This window comes from Pezoporus flaviventris, unplaced genomic scaffold (genome assembly GCF_033815535.1).
Source record: "Pezoporus flaviventris isolate CSIRO_AGI_PZ_B2104156 unplaced genomic scaffold, CSIRO_AGI_Pfla_v1 ptg000035l, whole genome shotgun sequence".
Classification (NCBI taxonomy): Eukaryota; Metazoa; Chordata; class Aves; order Psittaciformes; family Psittacidae; genus Pezoporus; species Pezoporus flaviventris.
In genome coordinates, this window is record NW_026892583.1 from 10,269,938 (window position 1) to 10,288,234 (window position 18,297).

General features: G+C 39.8%; 1 protein-coding gene across 4 annotated transcripts in view; it reads right to left on the minus strand.

Moving 5' to 3' along the window:
* Positions 1–1,101: 1,101 nt before the first annotated feature.
* MAP4K5 (mitogen-activated protein kinase kinase kinase kinase 5) overlaps positions 1,102–18,297 on the minus strand; it is a 70,214-nt gene continuing 53,018 nt past the window's right edge. For all 4 annotated transcript variants that reach the window (XM_061462499.1, XM_061462497.1, XM_061462500.1 and 1 more), the window contains 15 exons: positions 17,741–17,951; positions 17,267–17,364; positions 17,126–17,167; positions 16,279–16,363; positions 16,109–16,188; positions 14,227–14,287; positions 12,387–12,501; positions 12,203–12,261; positions 10,783–10,886; positions 10,210–10,387; positions 9,164–9,232; positions 8,368–8,460; positions 6,272–6,342; positions 5,927–5,982; positions 1,102–4,404 (listed from right to left, as the gene is read on the minus strand). In XM_061462499.1, coding sequence (XP_061318483.1) covers positions 4,317–4,404; positions 5,927–5,982; positions 6,272–6,342; positions 8,368–8,460; positions 9,164–9,232; positions 10,210–10,387; positions 10,783–10,886; positions 12,203–12,261; positions 12,387–12,501; positions 14,227–14,287; positions 16,109–16,188; positions 16,279–16,363; positions 17,126–17,167; positions 17,267–17,364; positions 17,741–17,951 — 1,410 coding nt within the window. In that variant the 3' untranslated portion in view covers positions 1,102–4,316. The remainder of the gene's footprint in view (positions 4,405–5,926; positions 5,983–6,271; positions 6,343–8,367; positions 8,461–9,163; positions 9,233–10,209; positions 10,388–10,782; positions 10,887–12,202; positions 12,262–12,386; positions 12,502–14,226; positions 14,288–16,108; positions 16,189–16,278; positions 16,364–17,125; positions 17,168–17,266; positions 17,365–17,740; positions 17,952–18,297) is intronic.

Consider the following 18,297-nt stretch of genomic DNA (forward strand, 5'->3'; position numbering starts at 1 on the left):
CACCTCAGGTGTCTGCCATCTCATGAGCTTCCCACCAGGAGCTAGATCCTTTCAGTGAGTATTTCCATCTCTTACCTTGGCATTACCTATCCTCATGGGCCCTAGCTCTTTAGCCATTCCCTCATACCCTGATGGAACTTTTTTGGTGGCTATTGCTTCCAGCAGTAGATTTTACAGACACAGACGTCCCATACAAAGGCAGAGAAAATTTGGGCTGTTCAGCCTGAAGAAGGTTGCGAGGAGACTTCCTTACAGTATCTGAAGGAAGCCTACAAGGAGGCTGGAAAGGGGCTCTTTGTCAGGGAGTACAGCTAAAAAGGGGAAGATTTAAGTTAGTACAGCTAAAAAGGGAAGATTTAAGTTAGACATAAGGAAGAAGTTCTTCCCTGTGAGGGTGGTGAGGCACTGGAACAGGTTTGGCCAGAGAAGCTGTGGCTGCCTCATCCCTCGCCATGTTCAAGGCCAGGTTGGACAGAGCTTGGAGCAATCTGGTCTAGGGAAGGTCCCTGCCTATGGCAGCAGGGTGGAACTATATGTTCTTAAGGTCTTAAGTGCACAGGTGGCCACTACACAAGAGCAAGGCTTGTACAAACTGCTGTATATCCTGCTGAGGCCAAGCTGTGTCCAGGGGCAGAATATCAAATGCTCACATTCATGTTTTCTTTTTCTAAGCAACTCTCCTTTATTGCCCACCAGCCACCTTGCCATCTGCCCGATGAACCGGGCACAAGGTTCTGCTTGTGCTGGCACAAGCCAGCCTCTGCTTTTCAAGCTGAGCAACTCATAAGGGGTTCCGTGGTGACTCCAGGCAACTGGCAGCAGGGCTGTGCTGGAGCAGAGCGGCGGGCAGCACAAAGCTGGAAAGGGTTTGCCACTGCTAACCTGGTTTCTCATTTCTGCACTATCCATAGATCTCCCTTTCCTTCGGTCAACCTGCTGTATGTGGGTGATGCCGTGTGGCTCCCAAGCACCCAGCAGGACTGAGAAGAGTGTTCAGGCCCAGATCACGCCCTTCCCACTGCCATAAAACCTAGAGCCCAGTTGAATTCTTTTGAGATATGTCTGATAAGGTATTGTTCCCAGCAAGTCTACCACACCGCATTTAGGTATCAAATAAAGCAGAGTTTATTTGGCATAGACTGAAATGAACTGCAACAGGAATTTATGTAGAACAAAGCCTAGTTATACAAACTGGAATGAGTGCAGTTAGAGTTTCAGTTACAATCTAATGGCTAAACAAGGTAAAAAGTACATTTCAGAAGTCTCCCAGTCTTGTCCTTTTCATTCCGAGATATAGTGGCTCACTGATGCGTTGTACCTTTCATCTTTTGAAGAGGTGTCATCACAATTACAGTTGTATTTTTCAGTCACAATGAATTTGGTTAGGAAATGAGAAAAGACTAATCTACAGGCTGCTCTTCAAATACTGTCTGCACTTCAAAGAGCACTGGGATATTGTTTTAAGGCTTTCAAGTTGAATACATGAACCTTGTGCATCAAATAATTAATACTTTAACAGCTGTCGAAACAGTGATGAGGGGCTGAGCTAGCTTTTGCTTTATAAACTCCAAACCCACACACTAGGCTTTTTCAACCTTGGTTGAAATGTTAGAAAAACAAAGATATAAACAATACCCGACTAACATAAAACAGTCTAACAAATACAAATTACACTAGTCAGAGTCACTGAGACTGGCTGGTTCAGCTATGGAACATGCAAATCTGTTGTGCTATACCCCTCTAAGAGTAAGAACTGAGGTTTTACACTGGGAAACAGTATCTTGCAGATCATGCCAAAAATGCCACTGTCTATAAAAATCAGTCAAAGCATTTCAGAATATGCCATTACAAACACTTCAACAGCTAAAAAAGGAGGTTTGCTTAAACAAGAACTTTCCTAGATTCATTTTTTATGATTCCGCAAATCACCATTCATGTCATTCAAAGAAAAATACTTTCAGTTCATTATTTTTGCATGACAATGTCACGACCTAATAGTTATTTACTCCAGTTATTCCCCATAAATATTCATATTTTATTTACAGTTTTTTTCCTAGTCTTTTAGAGATCATCTTTATGTGTTTTCAAAAATTAAGCCAAAATTACCTTCTGCAGTGAATGAGGTAAATTAAGTGAAAGCGCTTGCTCTACATCTACACCTGGTGCTTCACTTTCTCTTCTTTTTTTTTTTTTAAGTCTTTGTAGACTAGAAGTTATACTATTTGAGGGTTAATCATCAATCACTGTTACCTATGGAGAAGTAACTTCAGTACTAAAGAACTCATGTTCTTTAAAACACAAAAATTGCATGGCCTGCTTTTAATACTGCTGATCCAACTACACCTGACCACTTAAAACATCTTTAATACATTGTTTGTGGACTATTTTTTATCTCTACACTCACTATTTATTAAACTTTGCTTGCTGTTTCAAGAACTGAAAAGCTTGACTTGATTTCAATATCAAGTAAATAACAAGAATTAGTTTTGAATGACAATGCTAAGTGTATAAAATGCTAAATTGTGTGCAGGTATTTTTTCCCTCCCAGATCCTCAGAACAACACAAAACTCCAGCTGTACCTAGTAACAAAAAGACATTACTAAGTCACCACGTGTGCTGAGTTAATTCCGTCAATGTTAAATTATGAATCACGTAGTCTGATGCCTCAGCAGACAACCCAGCACCCCATTCCTCAGGTTGCGAGTTAAAGATCAAACCACTCTGGCTCTGCTGTGTCAGCAGAGCCCCCAGACAGGCCAAGCTGCTGTTAACACACCTTTACTGTTTTATTACAATGATGGATGAAACTTCTAACCTGTCTTTCCTAAGGCAGCAGTATGCTGTCAGATTTAATTTAAAAACCCCTCAGTTCAAATTATGAACTGCTGCTGTATCTGCCTACGGACCGTGTTTACCTACATCAAAGCTAGCAGGTTAATGTGAGGTAGTAAAACCAGATGCTATCCTGTAGTCAGTCTGTATTTCTATTTAATGGTACCTCATGAATTGTAAGTAATGAGGAAGACAAAAGGAACCGATGTGACTGTTGAATGGAGAAATGAAGAGAGAAAGAAAAATGCAGGTGACAAATAGGGAAAGGGAAAAAGTGATGAAAAGCTTGAATATAGAATACTGGTTCTTATCATATTTATTTATACTACACAGCTGGGGAAATAACCATTTCTAAATGACCCTCTGACTGACAACATTTGGATGCCGTACAAAAAAAGAAGCTCGTAAACTCAGTTATCCCTATAGGATCCCCTCTGGAATAGCATAAATAAACTATACGTCATGGGCAGTTTGATACATGATACTTTCATTCATTAAGGATGATAACCAGGTACAGTTTCCCTTTCATGTCACAAGGCATATCCCTAATTTATGAAAATAAAGCATATATATTTTGTACATTTTTATATATATATAAATATATATATAAAAAAAATACACACTGCCGGTCAACTTAACACACATGCACACACACACATATGTATCCTGAACACACCCACCCAGTAGCAAGAAGTCTGATATCAATATTCTATTTTGTGTACACATACCCTACAGCTAGTAAATAAGAAAATCCCTTTTATGGCAATTCTGCAGGCAAAAAAATCAATACAAAATATTCTGTTGTACAAAACTGCATTTTTACAAGATCAACTGACATTGTAACATTCCCCTCAGTAATGCACTACATCCCTACAAGAAAAAAAATCAAATCTTTATACAATTTAAAAAGAAAAAAAAATTGTAAGCTGCTCTGCAACCTTCCTTTGCTAATAGTTAGACACATTACACCATTCTAGCAGCAGATTAATAAATAAGGATTAAATAATCTATTATACAAAGCCATACTGAATGGCAGATTTAAAACCAAAAAGCTTTGCAGATACTTTCACTTCCTACACAAATCTGTTTTATTAAGAATAAGACTCAGTATAAAACAGGGAAACAGCCAGCACTGTATCTACAGAACATAAGGAAAATCCAAGGGAAGTAAAATATTTAACAGTTTATGGCACCTTTACTGCATAACACTTTTTTAAAGGCTCTGTTTCCCTATAACTAATGAGTAAAGGGCTATCTATCTCATAGCTTTTATTAAGCAAACTCAATATAACCAACCACACAGTGGCAAAAAGACAGAACCAGCTGTTCCCAGCTGCAAAAATGTATTGATTTCCACCCTAAACCAACATCATTTAAGTGTCAAGAAAAGAAAGTCACAGTCCTGTTTGTATTAAGTTTCCTAATGCTTCTTCGCTCCTCATGTGGCAAATTCACTCTGTTATTTGCGTTAGGTTACCGTTGCTTAGTAACTATTTTCATGTCCAGCCAAGATGTAGAGATTGCTGTGTGCAGTCGGATTTTCTGTGGGCCTGCTTTCTAACACTACCACTCTGCAAGCAAACACAAACAGAATCCAAACCTGTTAGTAACAAAATACAAAGCACATGGTGTTACTACTGAGAGGAATAAACTTGTTGCTCACAGGTTTCTACAGATTGGAGGGATATAGGTTCACCTAAATATTGTGGGTACTTTATTTTTTAAATCAGTTACCTCATTTTCCAGCATCACTTCTGATAAAAACAGTAAAGTGGAATAAACAAGGAACAGAGGACCAGAAAAAGCTTCTTGAACCAGAATCTGCCCCTTTCAACCACAGGTACACACAATGTGTTACAGACATCCTCCACCTTCAGATAAGTTATGTCCCTGCTTCTGTTAGGAAGTACTCTCAGATCCAGTGTTGTAAGGAGACAAAACCCTCCTATCATCTACAGCCCATAAAATCCTACACCTTGTGATAAGCATCAGCCACTACTGTAAACAGTTTTCCTCTCTTCTAAATATTTATCAGCCGATGGGTTCATAGGAAACACTCAACCCCAACTCAGCCTTTCTCCTGCTGGATCATGTTCCTGTAGGCTCCCCTGGAAAACCTGTCCTCAAAGATAATGCTCTCCCTTAACAGATTCTGTCCCTGATCTTCACTTCTGCAACTGGATAGTTCTAAAGTGATCCAAGCCAAAAAGGCGCCACCACATCTGGTTCACCTGAATAGCAGTGAAACTCCTGCTCCATTTGTACAGAGATGGAAAAGTTATCAAACAAAGGGTTTGGCAGTTCAGTGCTATCAGAGTAGAAGAAAAGGGTTTGTCTGCAAAACTGCATACAGCACAAGGACCTCAACCTGGGGATCAAAAAATGTTAAGTACACAAAATTATGGATTAGTTACAGAAAGCAAGTCAGAGCCAGGAGTCCCAAAGACCAAATGAGGGAGCAGGAGATCAGGGATTAAAACTGATTTCTTTACTCATTACCATCTACTTCTACATTTAGGACTCTGGCTGCCTGAGAAACCACAGGTAAAAAAACCTGCAGGTGCCTGCACCTCTTCCCAGCTTCCGTAGCTGAAAGGAATCATCTGGATGTTATGGGTAATGGAGTGCATTTAGGCCACTGTGCGTTAGCACCTGCATGTGATCTAGTTTGCTGTGCTATTTCCAGACCTCAAGGTCCAGAGCAGTGAAGATTTTTTTTAAGTAACTAACTGCCAAGATAATTCACCAATTCACCAGGAAAACCTAAGCCAGAAGGGTTTTTTTCCTGCTCACTACAAGCCGAAGCTGGCTCTCACCTCTCCCTGTCACTTATCGCCTCACACTCTACCTCTATAAGCTCGTGTTTGTGTTCACACTTCTATCTTCTGCAGTGGAAAGCGGAGGTCACAGAGTAATCATTTTGGATGCAGACACAATCACCAATTAAAGTTTTGGCTACTGCAGGCAGAAACAGTATTACTGCCTCCCCCAGTACTGCTTACAGACAGGTCTGTGTTGAGCTAGCAGCCAGTTCCAGCTGGAAGCTAGAAAGCTGCTTCAGATAAAACTTTTATGTTACTTCAAGGTGATTACCTGTCTGATCCCAGTAAGCGGAAAACCCTTGTTTCATCAGATATCTCTTGGGTAACCTGTAAAAAAATTGAGACATTTAGGTCCATTTCAGTAGCAAAATGAAATTTACTGGTCTGAGTCTCTGCCTTATATTCCTGGAAACAGAGCTGGCTAAAGCCTGTGTGTGTGTGCTTTACCAAAAGCAATGCATGTAGGCAAAGTCAGAGGAAGCAACCAGCACCCTGAAGAAATGACAACATGGAGCACAAGTGTTATCACTAAGGAAGCAGCTAGAGGGGCAAAGCATCAAGTACTAAATCAGGAACAGAAAGAAATTAAACCTGGAGAGATTGGGAGATTACTTACTTCATCTGACTTAAAGCTTTTGCCCTGCATGCCATGTTTCCAGAAGGCCAGCACACTGTCTTGAAGGCACACTGCAAAGGAAAAACACAAAATGAGACCCAACCATGGCTTATCTGAACCAGAGAAACCTGAGTTTCTCACCAGCAGTGGTAATTGGAAGCATATGGAGAAAGTACATGGTGAAACTTGGACTCCTGGTAGAAGAACCAAACTCCAAAAATCACAGAATCATAGAATCACAGAATCATAGAATGGTTAGGGTTGGAAAAGACTTAAGATCATCTAGTTCCAACCCCCCTGCCATGGGCAGGGACACCTCACACTAAACCATGTCACCCAAGATTCCATCCAACCTGGCCTTGAACACTGCCAGGGATGGAGCATTTACCAGTTCTCTGGGCAACCTGTTCACTGTAGGAAAGCTGGGTTGAAATTACTGTTTGGATCTGAGACACATTACTTTTTAAAGTGCAGTTCAAAACATACTACTCAGACATTCCTTGTTTGCCAGGACAAGATAAGCATCTCTGGTTTTTCCTTCTCTCCCTTTCACTTCTATTCTCTGGATCTTTGTTTTCCTAATGATTCTTGAGAGAACACCAGGAAGCACATAAACACGCTGCCAACCAAAACACTGTGGGTTTCTGGAAATTACAGATCATTAGAGTTATTATATATACTTCAAAATAGGTATGAGTATAAAAACTGGGAGGAGTCTTCCATTCAGGGCCAAAGAGAGAAAACAGGGAGCTACTAGCTCTGAATGATCTAATTACCAGACTGCTGAAAATAATGGATGAAGAGCCTGATGTTCTTTAAGCTGCGTTACAGAAACATTTTACACTGTGCTTAATTTTACTAAATCTTACTTGTTTCCCTTTATTACTCATTTGAATGACATTTTGTATCTGCTCAGTATTAGCCATGTCCTAAATGCACAGAACAAAGGCATTCAGCAGAATCCTAAGAGCGATGTTTGTCACAACAGCCTTAAACTAATCTTCACCTGCTGCTCCCGACTCCACCCAGCAATTGGAGCATGACAAGTTGTTTAATACCCTGAATTCCCAAGAATCCACTTGCTGCGTAAAGAACTGCTCACATTATTGAATGTCAGCTGCTAAGTGCAAGACTTCGGGATAAATGCTTCTGTCTATGAATTCCTCCAGAGTTCAAGAAGATGGCATGGTTGAGTCATGTTATGCATGTGTCAGAAGGAGATATTGTATGATACAAATACAGCAGTTAATTAGAACACATCAGAAGTTAGGAAAGACTCACAGGCTTGATTAAAAATATCTTTTTTCAGGACAGATCTGCCAGATCTAAATAGAGATGCTGTATAAAGGAATGTGCACTGTTTTACCAACTGCTGTTAAAATACAAAATACCTCTATCAAGAATCTTCTTTTGAAGGGAAGATGCCCGAAGAACCCAGAAATACAAGCTGTACAGAACTGCTAACAAAAGCAAGTTCTGTCTTTATTGATTTTGATTGCAGAAAGAAGTGCAGTTTCTGAGATACGAATTATTAAGCTTATGTTAGATACTCCTGAGAGTTTGTTACAGCAGAAATACTTGCTTACTAATTACAATTCAAGTTTCAGAAACAAGGTGGCTGTCTTTAAACTACTAGAGGACAGCAGCCTGTCCTCAAAAAATCAGATTCAAATACTATTATCCTGACTATTAAAAAATTGGATGTGCTATCACTTTAAATAAAATCTTAGCTTTTAGAAGACTAACACACATTTAGGTATTACTAAACCATTTTTCCTCCCCAAAGCTTTTTCTCAGTGCTACAGAAATGATCAGAAACTAGTCAGTCTTTTTTTTACAAGTAAGATGTACCACGATTTAGTTGAAACCAGAAATGACAACAGATGGAAACACATGCAGATTGGACATGCTATCCTGACAACTGCTTTACTTTCTTCAACATGTCAATGGAGACAGACACCTCACAATATACTGACACGTGCAATTTTTAGTGTCAGGCGCCACTGGGTGCACTAGACCAGTATATATCATTGAAACCCCTTCAGCACTCATCCCTCTTAAGTGCTTGAGAGACAACACAGAAGCAAATCACTTACCCACGGACTCAATGCAGAAATCAAAGCTCAGCTCGGAGGCCAATTTCTTGCTTGACTTCAATTTCCCTTGTAAATTCACAATTTTCACAAATTCTCAAGAAAACAGAAAAACAAGTATTGAAACCCACTGCTAAAAGGATTACTGACAGCTTTAAGTAAAACATACTAATTTAATCTTTCAGGCACTAAGAAATGCCCAAACCTAAACCCAACAACATCTGCTGAAAACAAAATCAAGAGCATCCTTCTATCAAAATAAATATAGAAAACCTTCTTACACACTTTGTATGTTTTTAGACTCTACTGACAGCCTTCCTGCAAATAACTAACAGTGCAGAAATGTGAATTCAACATAAAGGTTGAAAATTTAGGCAGACTAAGTCATTGCAGTGTTCCCATTGAGGTATTAACATATGATGTATGAGAGTTATGGTTATAATTCTGGTGTATGATGGAGTACTGGCTATTTGTCTTGCTAGCACATGCAACAGGCAAATGCCACTTTCCCCAAGTAAGTATTGAAAATTTCTGATTAGCTTGTTTTTTAATTGATCAATTTGAATTTGAAATTTTTTTTTCATTTCAATTTGAAAAGAAACAAGAATGATCCACACATGAAGAGGGAAAGTGGAATCCCAAGAGTCAAAAGGAACTCCTACTTATTCTGAAATATTACAACACAAATTAGTAATGAAGGGAGAAAAATTAACTTGTGGCAGAGTTAAAATCAACAACTGTGGCAAAAGAAGTTTTGCACAAGGTGTGGTAATTTGCCCAACAGAGATGTATTACTTACTGTCCAGGCAGACTAAGACAGTGTCTCTTTCCAGCTGTGTTACATGAATGGCATCTAACTGCTGATTGCCTTGTGAAAAAGAAAACAGATTGTTTTATCTCACATCATAAGACTGATCTCAGCCTCCACTCAACCTCTCAGCAACTGCTACAGCCTTCTCCGTATGCTCCAAGTCTACTGCAATCTACACTTTGTTACTCAGGGGTTTTTTTTAAGGCTATATGATCCCACAAATTTCTGGGAGAAGTACAGGGCCTAAGGACAAACCCATCAGTTCAAAGCAGGCATTTAATATGAAAGCACTACTGTTTATTTCCCTAAAATACATTTTATGTTGCAGCTCAGCACAGCATGTCAGCTTCCTTCACAAAGAGGCATGATAAAGAACAACAAAATTCATCAAGGGAATCTTTGCTCCTAAAAAAATTCCTCTGTGCCCATAAATCCCCATCTGGAAAGATTATTGTGCTGATATTAAACTAGATTTAATAGTTTTTCTAGTTTTTATTAATGAAGTTCTTGGTACAGCTGCTAAAATGCAGATTTAAATGTTAAAAAGTATATCCAACAAAGCCTGCGGGAAAAAAACATCTGCAAGGTATCAAGTAGCTTTTGAAGATAAAACAGAATCTTCTATTTATTAATAGCCAGCTGAGGATGACAAGCCTCCCCCCAAGAGCTGGAGAACAGACAAGAATGCATTTATGTGCATTTGTACACAGGAAAGAAGGGGAAAGAGGACTACAACTGATCCCAGGAAAGAGTATGCAGCCACAAATGAGAACACAATCAGCAGGGTCTGCATTACTGTCTAAGGAGATTTTTAAATTAAAAGATGTATCTGAAACTGGAGCCTTTTAAGACAGACATTTTATACTGAAGTTGGCAGGTCATCACAAGCAGAACCTGGAATCGTCTTCAGTATGCTTTAGGTAGAGAAGCTGCATCATTTTGCCTAGCCTAAAGTTTCCAAATGACTGCTGAGGAAGGCATATCCAACAGTTACTAGACAATAAAATGGCTGCAAGATCGACCAACAGTCTTACCTGCACCAATTTCTGTAAACCATGAAGAAGCAGAATTCAAGTTGATTGTCTCAAAGTGAACAACCTGGTTTGGTTCAGTACCCTTGCTGATAGCTACACAGACCATTGGGTACTCCTGCTCTGGTATCACTAGCATTTCAAACACATTCAAAGGGCTTGGCAAAGGAAAGTCAAAGTGCTGGAAAAAAACGTAACAGGGCATTTATAAAGTTTTCTTTTACCTTGGAAATAAGAAGCCTAAAATAACATGCACAAACTATAACAGATATAGAAAATGTTTTTCACTGCTACCAAGAGTGCTTTTTTGAGACAGCATGAGCTGTGAGCAGTGTTACATTGCACAGAGGTACATGCTGGTCTGTTACTGCTAATACTGGGCTTGATCCAACACTTGCCTGACTTCAGTCACAAGATTTTTCTTAGTCAAAATATGTCAAGCCAGATTTTCAAGTGCTCAGAACCCACAAATGGGACTAGAATGGGAAGTACTTTCCATTATGAATTCTGGCGAGGTTATTTCAACAACTGTATTATGATGAAGATTAATGTTCTAAATGAAAATTATATGCTTACCTTTATTAACATGAATTTCTGCATTGGCTCATACCACTGTAGTAGAACAATTCCAGACTGCAATGCACCACAAAGGTACTTATGTCCTGTGTATGGATTTCGTACTATATAAAAAAAACAAACACCCACAGAAAACAACCTTTTTTAAGTTCTGGAAGTTCAATGCACACTTGGAAAAAACCTTACAGCTATCTTTGCAAATAATTTAAGAAACAGCATCAGTTTCACACTAATTGCTTTCTGGCTTCAGATATCCACAGTGATTAATATTGTGCTACTTTCCAGGTAAAATCAATTATAATTAATAACCACTAGCATTCTTTAAGTCCCAGTGAAGAGGCCACATGCTGAGTGGCCAGAAGAGCTGTTAACACCTTCTTCCTGGGGCTGTGAGAGCGGGGAAGTGAAAGGTCTGGGTCAAGTTGGATTTATAGAAAAAACATGCCCAAGCAGTGAAGATGGCCCATAATGTCTTTGAGTTTTGACAGTTCATGCAACAATACGATGAAGGGTTTGGGGTTTGCTTTTTTTAAGCTCAGTCAGATACAAGACCAACCTGACTTCAGGAATCATTTCTAAATATGCCTACACTTCATATGAGCTGATCAGGATATCCACGTTTGCAACCAGGTATTTTATACTCTGCTTAAGCATTTTTTACAAGCGCAAAGGTACAGTTTCATACAACACTAGGACCAGTTTTTAAAAGGACATGCGTTCTGTAGAAAGCCCAAGCCTTTTCCCAAAGTCAGTGAAACCAAAGACAAATCTGTAACTTCACAAGCTTTAACGCTTTTAACTCTAGAGTTCTGGAGCGATGGCTTCACTCCTCTCTAGGCTGTCATAATTTTTATTCATGTCCAGCCCTTTCTTTGTGGAAAATATTCTTTTCAAGTGAGCCTTGCTAAAAGTTGGATGGAGGTCAAACCCCGAGCCAAACTGACAAAGCAGAAAAGATATTTGTGTATGTGCAGCAAGTCTGGGATCCTGTAATAAGCTTTATATTTGCAGACAGGCTGCATTTCACACTAACTAGTTGGCTCTGTGGGCAGCCTGAAGCCACTGATCCCAAAGCCACTGATCCCAAACACTGAAGCTCTCAAAGAGAGTGTGCAACACCCACCAGCTACATGCTGCTGGCATTCTCCAGAGTTTCCCTCTGGACCTTGCTCTAGACTGCAACATTTCTCGGTTAAGAGTTGATACAGAAAATTCTTTTCCACTCAGCAGCATAAAGACCCTCCACATTAATTAAAAGGAAAGCTAAGCACCACTTAGGCACAGCAATAAGAAATGATGCAGTCATACTGTTTGCTGAAGAGTGAGCTAACTGTAAGCTTATTAAAAAGAAATGAGTGTAAGACATGCCACACTCAATACAAAGACAGGAAAAAAATTGCACAATACAGCTCTGGCTCACCTATACAGCATTTGTGGCATCCTTTTGTATCAGGGATCTTCGTCGTTAAGGCAAACTTCCTGGAATAACAATTATGCGAACATGCATCAACGAGAGGCCTTTCACGCTACCAATTCAACAGCACAAACAGCATTTATGGGAATTTTCACTTGTTAATAATTGTCCATAAGTGAAAGATTTGTACCTTGGTAATATTTTGTCAGGAAACCTATGGGTTTGAATATGAGCCGCTAATCCTGTTTTTTTGGCTTGTTCAAACAAAGCTATTAAATTATGGGAGTACAGCTGGAATGTTTTCCCTGTAAAGAGAGAAAAGCACAACTGACATTGCGCCCATGCCTCCAGCAGAGAGCTGCACAGTTAAGAAAAATGTAGGTATAGAAAATTACCTTCTAGAAAAACGGGCCGCGTGCACCAGATATTTCAAGTCCAGTTATGAAGCAAAAGAAAACAAAACAATAATAATGCATACAGAGAAGCCATGGCATTCAACTCAAGAGTTCATTTCAGTAACACTAAAGCAGCTCTGAAAGTTACTTTTATGTGAACCTTTTTAGAAGGCTTTAATTATACAACAACAATTAATTGTATCCTGCATCAAGAGGAGCATGACCTGCATCAAGAGGCTGCATCAAGAGGAGCATGACCAGCAGGTTGAAGGAGGTGATCCTGCCCCTCTACTCTACTCTCGTGAGACCTCACCTGGAGTATTGTGTGCAGTTCTGGTGTCCTCAACATAAAAAGGACATGGAACTGTTGGAACAAGGCCAGAGAAGGGCCACGAGGATGATCAGGGGACTGGAGCACCTCCTGTTTGAAGACAGGCTGAGAAAGTTGTGGCTGCTCAGCCTGGAGAAGAGAAGGCTGCATGGAGACCTCATAGCAGCCTGCCAGTTATCTGAAGGGGGGCTATAGGGATAGTGGGGAGGGACTCTTCATTAGGGACTGTAGTGATAGGACAAGGGGTAATGGGTTAAAACTGAAACAGGGGAAATTTAGATTGGCTATAAGGAAGAAATTCTTTACTGTAAGGGTGGTGACGCACTGGAATGGGTTGCCCAGGGAAGTTGTGAATGCTCCATCCCTAGTGGTGTTCAAGGCCAGGCTGAACAGAGCCTTGGGTGACATGGTTTAGTGTGAGGTGTCCCTGCCCATGGCAGGGGGGTTGGAACTAGATGATCTTAAGGTCCTTTCCAACCCTAACTATTCTACGATTCTATGATTCTAACTGTTATCAGAATATTTTTCTTTATCTATAAATCAGTACAAGTGGTATTATACAAACTTTGCATGTTTAAAGGCACAGTGCTACAATTAGTCTCCGTGACACAGTGCCTCTGTTTCCAATGTAGAATATCCTATTCCAGGACAACTGATGAAAAATAATGCAGCGCTTTTTTTTCAAGCATCAATCTGCTGAATTAGTATTTCACAGCCACCTCGTTCTCCTTCAGATTGAAACTGGTCTTGTTTTAGGGTTGATTTATTTTTTGAATCTGGTTCATTCAAAAAATGCTCCCAGGCTACAATACACTGAGAGTGAGCAAACACTGTAGCTACATTTCAGTAATGCACCTATGGTAATCCTCTCCTGATTTTGTTATGACACATGAAAGCCATCCTTATGCTGACTCTCCTAGCTCAGGGACCAGAGGAGGACACTTTAAATTCCCCAGTCACTTTCAGTCAAATTGCAGCCTTGACAGAGGCAACTTGTTTGACAAATGCCAAGTGCTGAGCTCTAACTAAAAATAAATTACAAAAATAAAATAATTCAATAAATAATTCAATAAATGCAATAATTATGGTGGGACATGGAAGACAACTGGCTCTACTACTTGTAAACGTCAGTTTTATTTTTGGAAGTATTTCCTATTAAAACACTCTTAAAGCAAAGCTTCAAGCACAACAAAAAACCCCATGTTTTCTACTTCAGCACAATCAAAATACATTGTACAGAATTACGACTTGAAGTGTTTCTTTTGATTTATAATCTTACTGATTTCCCCTCTATTTATACATACCTGACAAGGACATTAAGGTGTTATTGATAACATACAGCCATGTGCACTTTCGGGGAAATAACTGAAGAAAGAAAATATTTCCATTAATAGAAACATACAGGAATTTCTAATCATGGTTTTCTCTGCCTGCTCCATTTCCACCACCATTCCTGCAGGGATTGATACTGGAGAAAGTCCCAGCTGCAACTGCAGTTTCCCCTTTAATTCATTCTTTTGGATCCTTACTTAGCCCTTTTCTCTGGGTGAAATATTTTCATACCTTCGCTCTCCTACCCCTGCAACTTCCAAAATTCTATTTTTCTTCATTTTTTAATTAGCACAGAGCCAAATTGGGACAACTGGCAAGACTGGAATCCCATATAGAAAAAGATATAGCTTGCTTAGAAATGACAGCCAGAGAAAGATAGTATTACAGAAACCTATTAAATCCCACAAAAGTCAGAAGAGAGGGGCAAAAAGGCTACATGATCTACACAGCTAATAGCACTGTTAATAGCATCTTGTGCTAGGAGCAGAAAAAGAACACATTGCACAATATTTCAACTAGATATACTCGTGGCAGCAGGTCCCAATAAAGTTTACTTTACAGTACTTAAGAACTGGCTCAGACCCTAAGGTCTCAGTAATAATTATCTTCAAGAACTGACAGAGGACAAACAAGGACCTCAAGGACAAACATAATACCTATGGCAAATAAAAAGGGCAGTGGGAACTGCAAAATAGTCCAACTGACTAACTAGCCAGAGCAGCACAGGAACAAGCCACAAAAGCACTGACATATCTATCCTATTGAAAATAGGATATAAAAAAGCATGTGGAAGACTCCAGAGAAGACTGTTACATGAAGTGTTTAGGAAAATGTACAAAGAAAGAAATTGCTTTGGTTAATTGAGGTAAGAAGGCCAGGGGGTCTCCAAGAAGTGCCACCACACTTTTTAGACAGTTGTACCCTGTGTCTGCTAAGGCCACAAAAAGGTAAACAACTTCATTATTCAACACTATCCTACTGCGTTCAGGTGCACCCTCAGCTCTCAATTCAAGAGGATCTTCTAATTGTATTGAATTCAAATTCCCATTTCTCATCATCAAGTCCTTTATAATTGTCTCTTGTCTTTGTCTGTGCCAAACTAACCCCTCCATGATCTTCTTGAACCACTTTCCATGTTGAGTTTTGTCCTCTTGCATGATGCTCCCAGAAACAGAGGACTTTCTTAAGCACAGATCTCTGTGCAGTGCCCCTGAAATCATCTTTCTCTCACTATTACTCAGATACACCCACTCTGCCACCTCTGCTTTCTAGCTTGTGCCACGTCTTGACTGAATTTATTGCTCTTTAGATGCTTGAAGTGCCTTTGTGAACTGCTTTACAACCTACAAGAGTAAAAATTCATTATCAGCATTTGTCAGCTTCTCCAAGAAAACTCTGCTACTCCTGACTCTAAAAGAGCAAATATAACAGTACCATGATTGCATGAAGTGCCTTTGGAAAGGCTTAAGAGCCCAAGAAAACAGAAGCAAATGTGTATTTATTGGTGATGATAATGTCATATAAATGAAATGGTTGAGTGTTTTGGTAGCACCCAGTGGAGCAGCAATATGCCATCTAGTGGAGATAAAACGGAGAGAGAAAGGGCACGAAATCAGTTGTCCCCAAGAACAAAGGTGTTTTAGGAGAGAAGTCCTCTGAAAGTGGTGTTACATAAGCAGCAACAAGAAAACCCCTCAAACAGGTCGGTAGGGGAACTATTAATTTACTGAATACCATTGCTAGCTTTGATGTGAATCAGTTTATGCCACAAAGCCTTGCATCCCATCTATCCTAATACCAAACTTTCTTGCTTCATAATATCCCTGTATCTGTGTTCAGCACACTACAAATCACCTGTTCCATTGTTGCTTCATGAAGTTCATTCAAATTCAATGTATAGATACCTTCTTCTGTGCCAAAGATAATGTACTGATCTAAAAATTTAAGAGAAAGGTATTACTTCACAAGTTCACTACCACTTTGGCAACAAGCAGGTTTAAAATAAAAACTTAAAATAATTTTACCTTTAGTATCTGGATGTATCCATGATGTTGCACAATTAATCTTCAAAGGACAACCATCAAAGACTTTGGAAAAACATGCTCCCATCTGAAAGACACCAAAACTGAAACCTGAAATAGTTTACAGTATGAAGTGTTTATCTGCTGGCACCTGGCCACTAACTACACACCTGTATGCACCGTGGCTCTCTTCCTTCAGATACAAACTTACTCTAATATGGTTTGATGCAAAACATTTTTATCTTCCCCCAAAAAGCTACAATTCAGTTTTCCAAACCTTTTAATAAGCTTCGTACACATTAAGAAATGCAAAGAGGGATGAAAAATTTTAAGTACCTACTGGGTGAGAACAATATATCCTGGAGGTATTTAAAAGACGTGAAGATGTAGTGCTTAGGGACATGGTTTAGTGGTGGGCTTGGCAGTGTTATGCTAACAGTTGGACTTGATAGTCTTAAGGGTCTTTTCCAACCTAGATGATTGTATGTATGAATACTGAGTGGTTACGAATAGCATATGAAGGGAAAACATGCAGAAGTAATAACACTGTCTCACACCACTACCACCTCTCCCCCTTCCTCTTTACTAAGCAGGGACTGCTACTGGAGATCATAACTCTCAGAGCCAGTGAAGTCTCCAACCCTTCACATCCACACTGAATGGTGAAAGGAAGTTTTTAAGAACAGGAAACGAACATCATGGGTTCAGTACACAAAAAGTAACTGGCTATGAGTTGCAAAAAAACATGCCAGATGAACTGGTGGCTTATTCTAGCATAAACCTTCTGACACTAGAGAGATGCCATTAGAACAGGCTTCCAATAACTCCTACTGCAAATGAGACTTCTTACCAGCACCTTTGGTGTCGGTGGTAAACCATTGATTGCTGGCTTCTGTGGGAAGAAAGAAAGATCATAAAATACCTCTCCCACACTGATAAAACTAGCTAGCTAACATGACAGTGAAATCAGACTGAGAGTCACAAAACTTACAGGGAAATCTCTTTTCTCTTTTTTACGTGGCAGTTGAGGGATTTGTCCAGACCCTTCTGAGTTTTCTTCAATGAGTTTCAGCATGCCACCCCCATTTCCTGAAAAGAAGCCCAGACACATTTTATAGCTTATTCAACACAGTGAAATAGAAAATATTTGTTGCTCTGTTCTCTCTTCTCCCCTTTATCTAGCAGGAGTTGAGAAGTGAACTCTGAAACATTCATATATGCATCTCAGGTACCAGCATACGTGTATAAAGGAAAGCTGCACCTCGTGATCACTTGTGTTAAAAAAATTATCTGCTAAAAATAACATTATCTAGGTGTTCCTGCTCCGGCAGGGGGATTGGACTAGATGATCTTTCGAGGTCCCTTCCAATCTCTAGCATACTGTGATACTGTGAAAAATAGCTGACTCCAGAACGATTTGCTTTTACAGGATGCAAGTTACCTATAGGAAATGTATTCCATTTACCTAAGTCACTGTATCTAGCTGTGAGTAATCCAGGGCTACTGATGCTGCTGGTCATACCAATGGGGGAAGAATCAGTCTGAGGCCCACAAACAGGGATACTCTGTCTCCTGTGAGCTGGTGGGGCTCTGTTCTGTGAGTCTGGGAAGCGTTTTATTGTCTGACATTTGTCATCATCCGGGAGGTTCTCCTCAGGATAACTGTTTATTCTCGGCTGCAACAAAACAGAGGTGAAGGTTACCTGGGAAATGGCACCTGGAAGCATAAACTTCAGACAAGTTTAATTCAAGTCGAACTGCTTCACCATTAAAAAAAAAGTCAGCCTTTGAAAAGAGCCATGTAACAGCAGGATAATCTAAGAGGTATTCCTTCTCTCATAGAAAATCACAGCAGCAGGCAGAATGCTGAACAAGAGGAAATCCCATGCAGCATGCTCTCTTAGAGGGAAGATACCTACAAGTCACTTTGTTTAGGGTAATGTACAATGCCAGGAGCCCCCAGAGGTCAAGGCAATATGGACTGCAAGTCAACATAAATATGAAGCTGCACGAAGTTTGCTA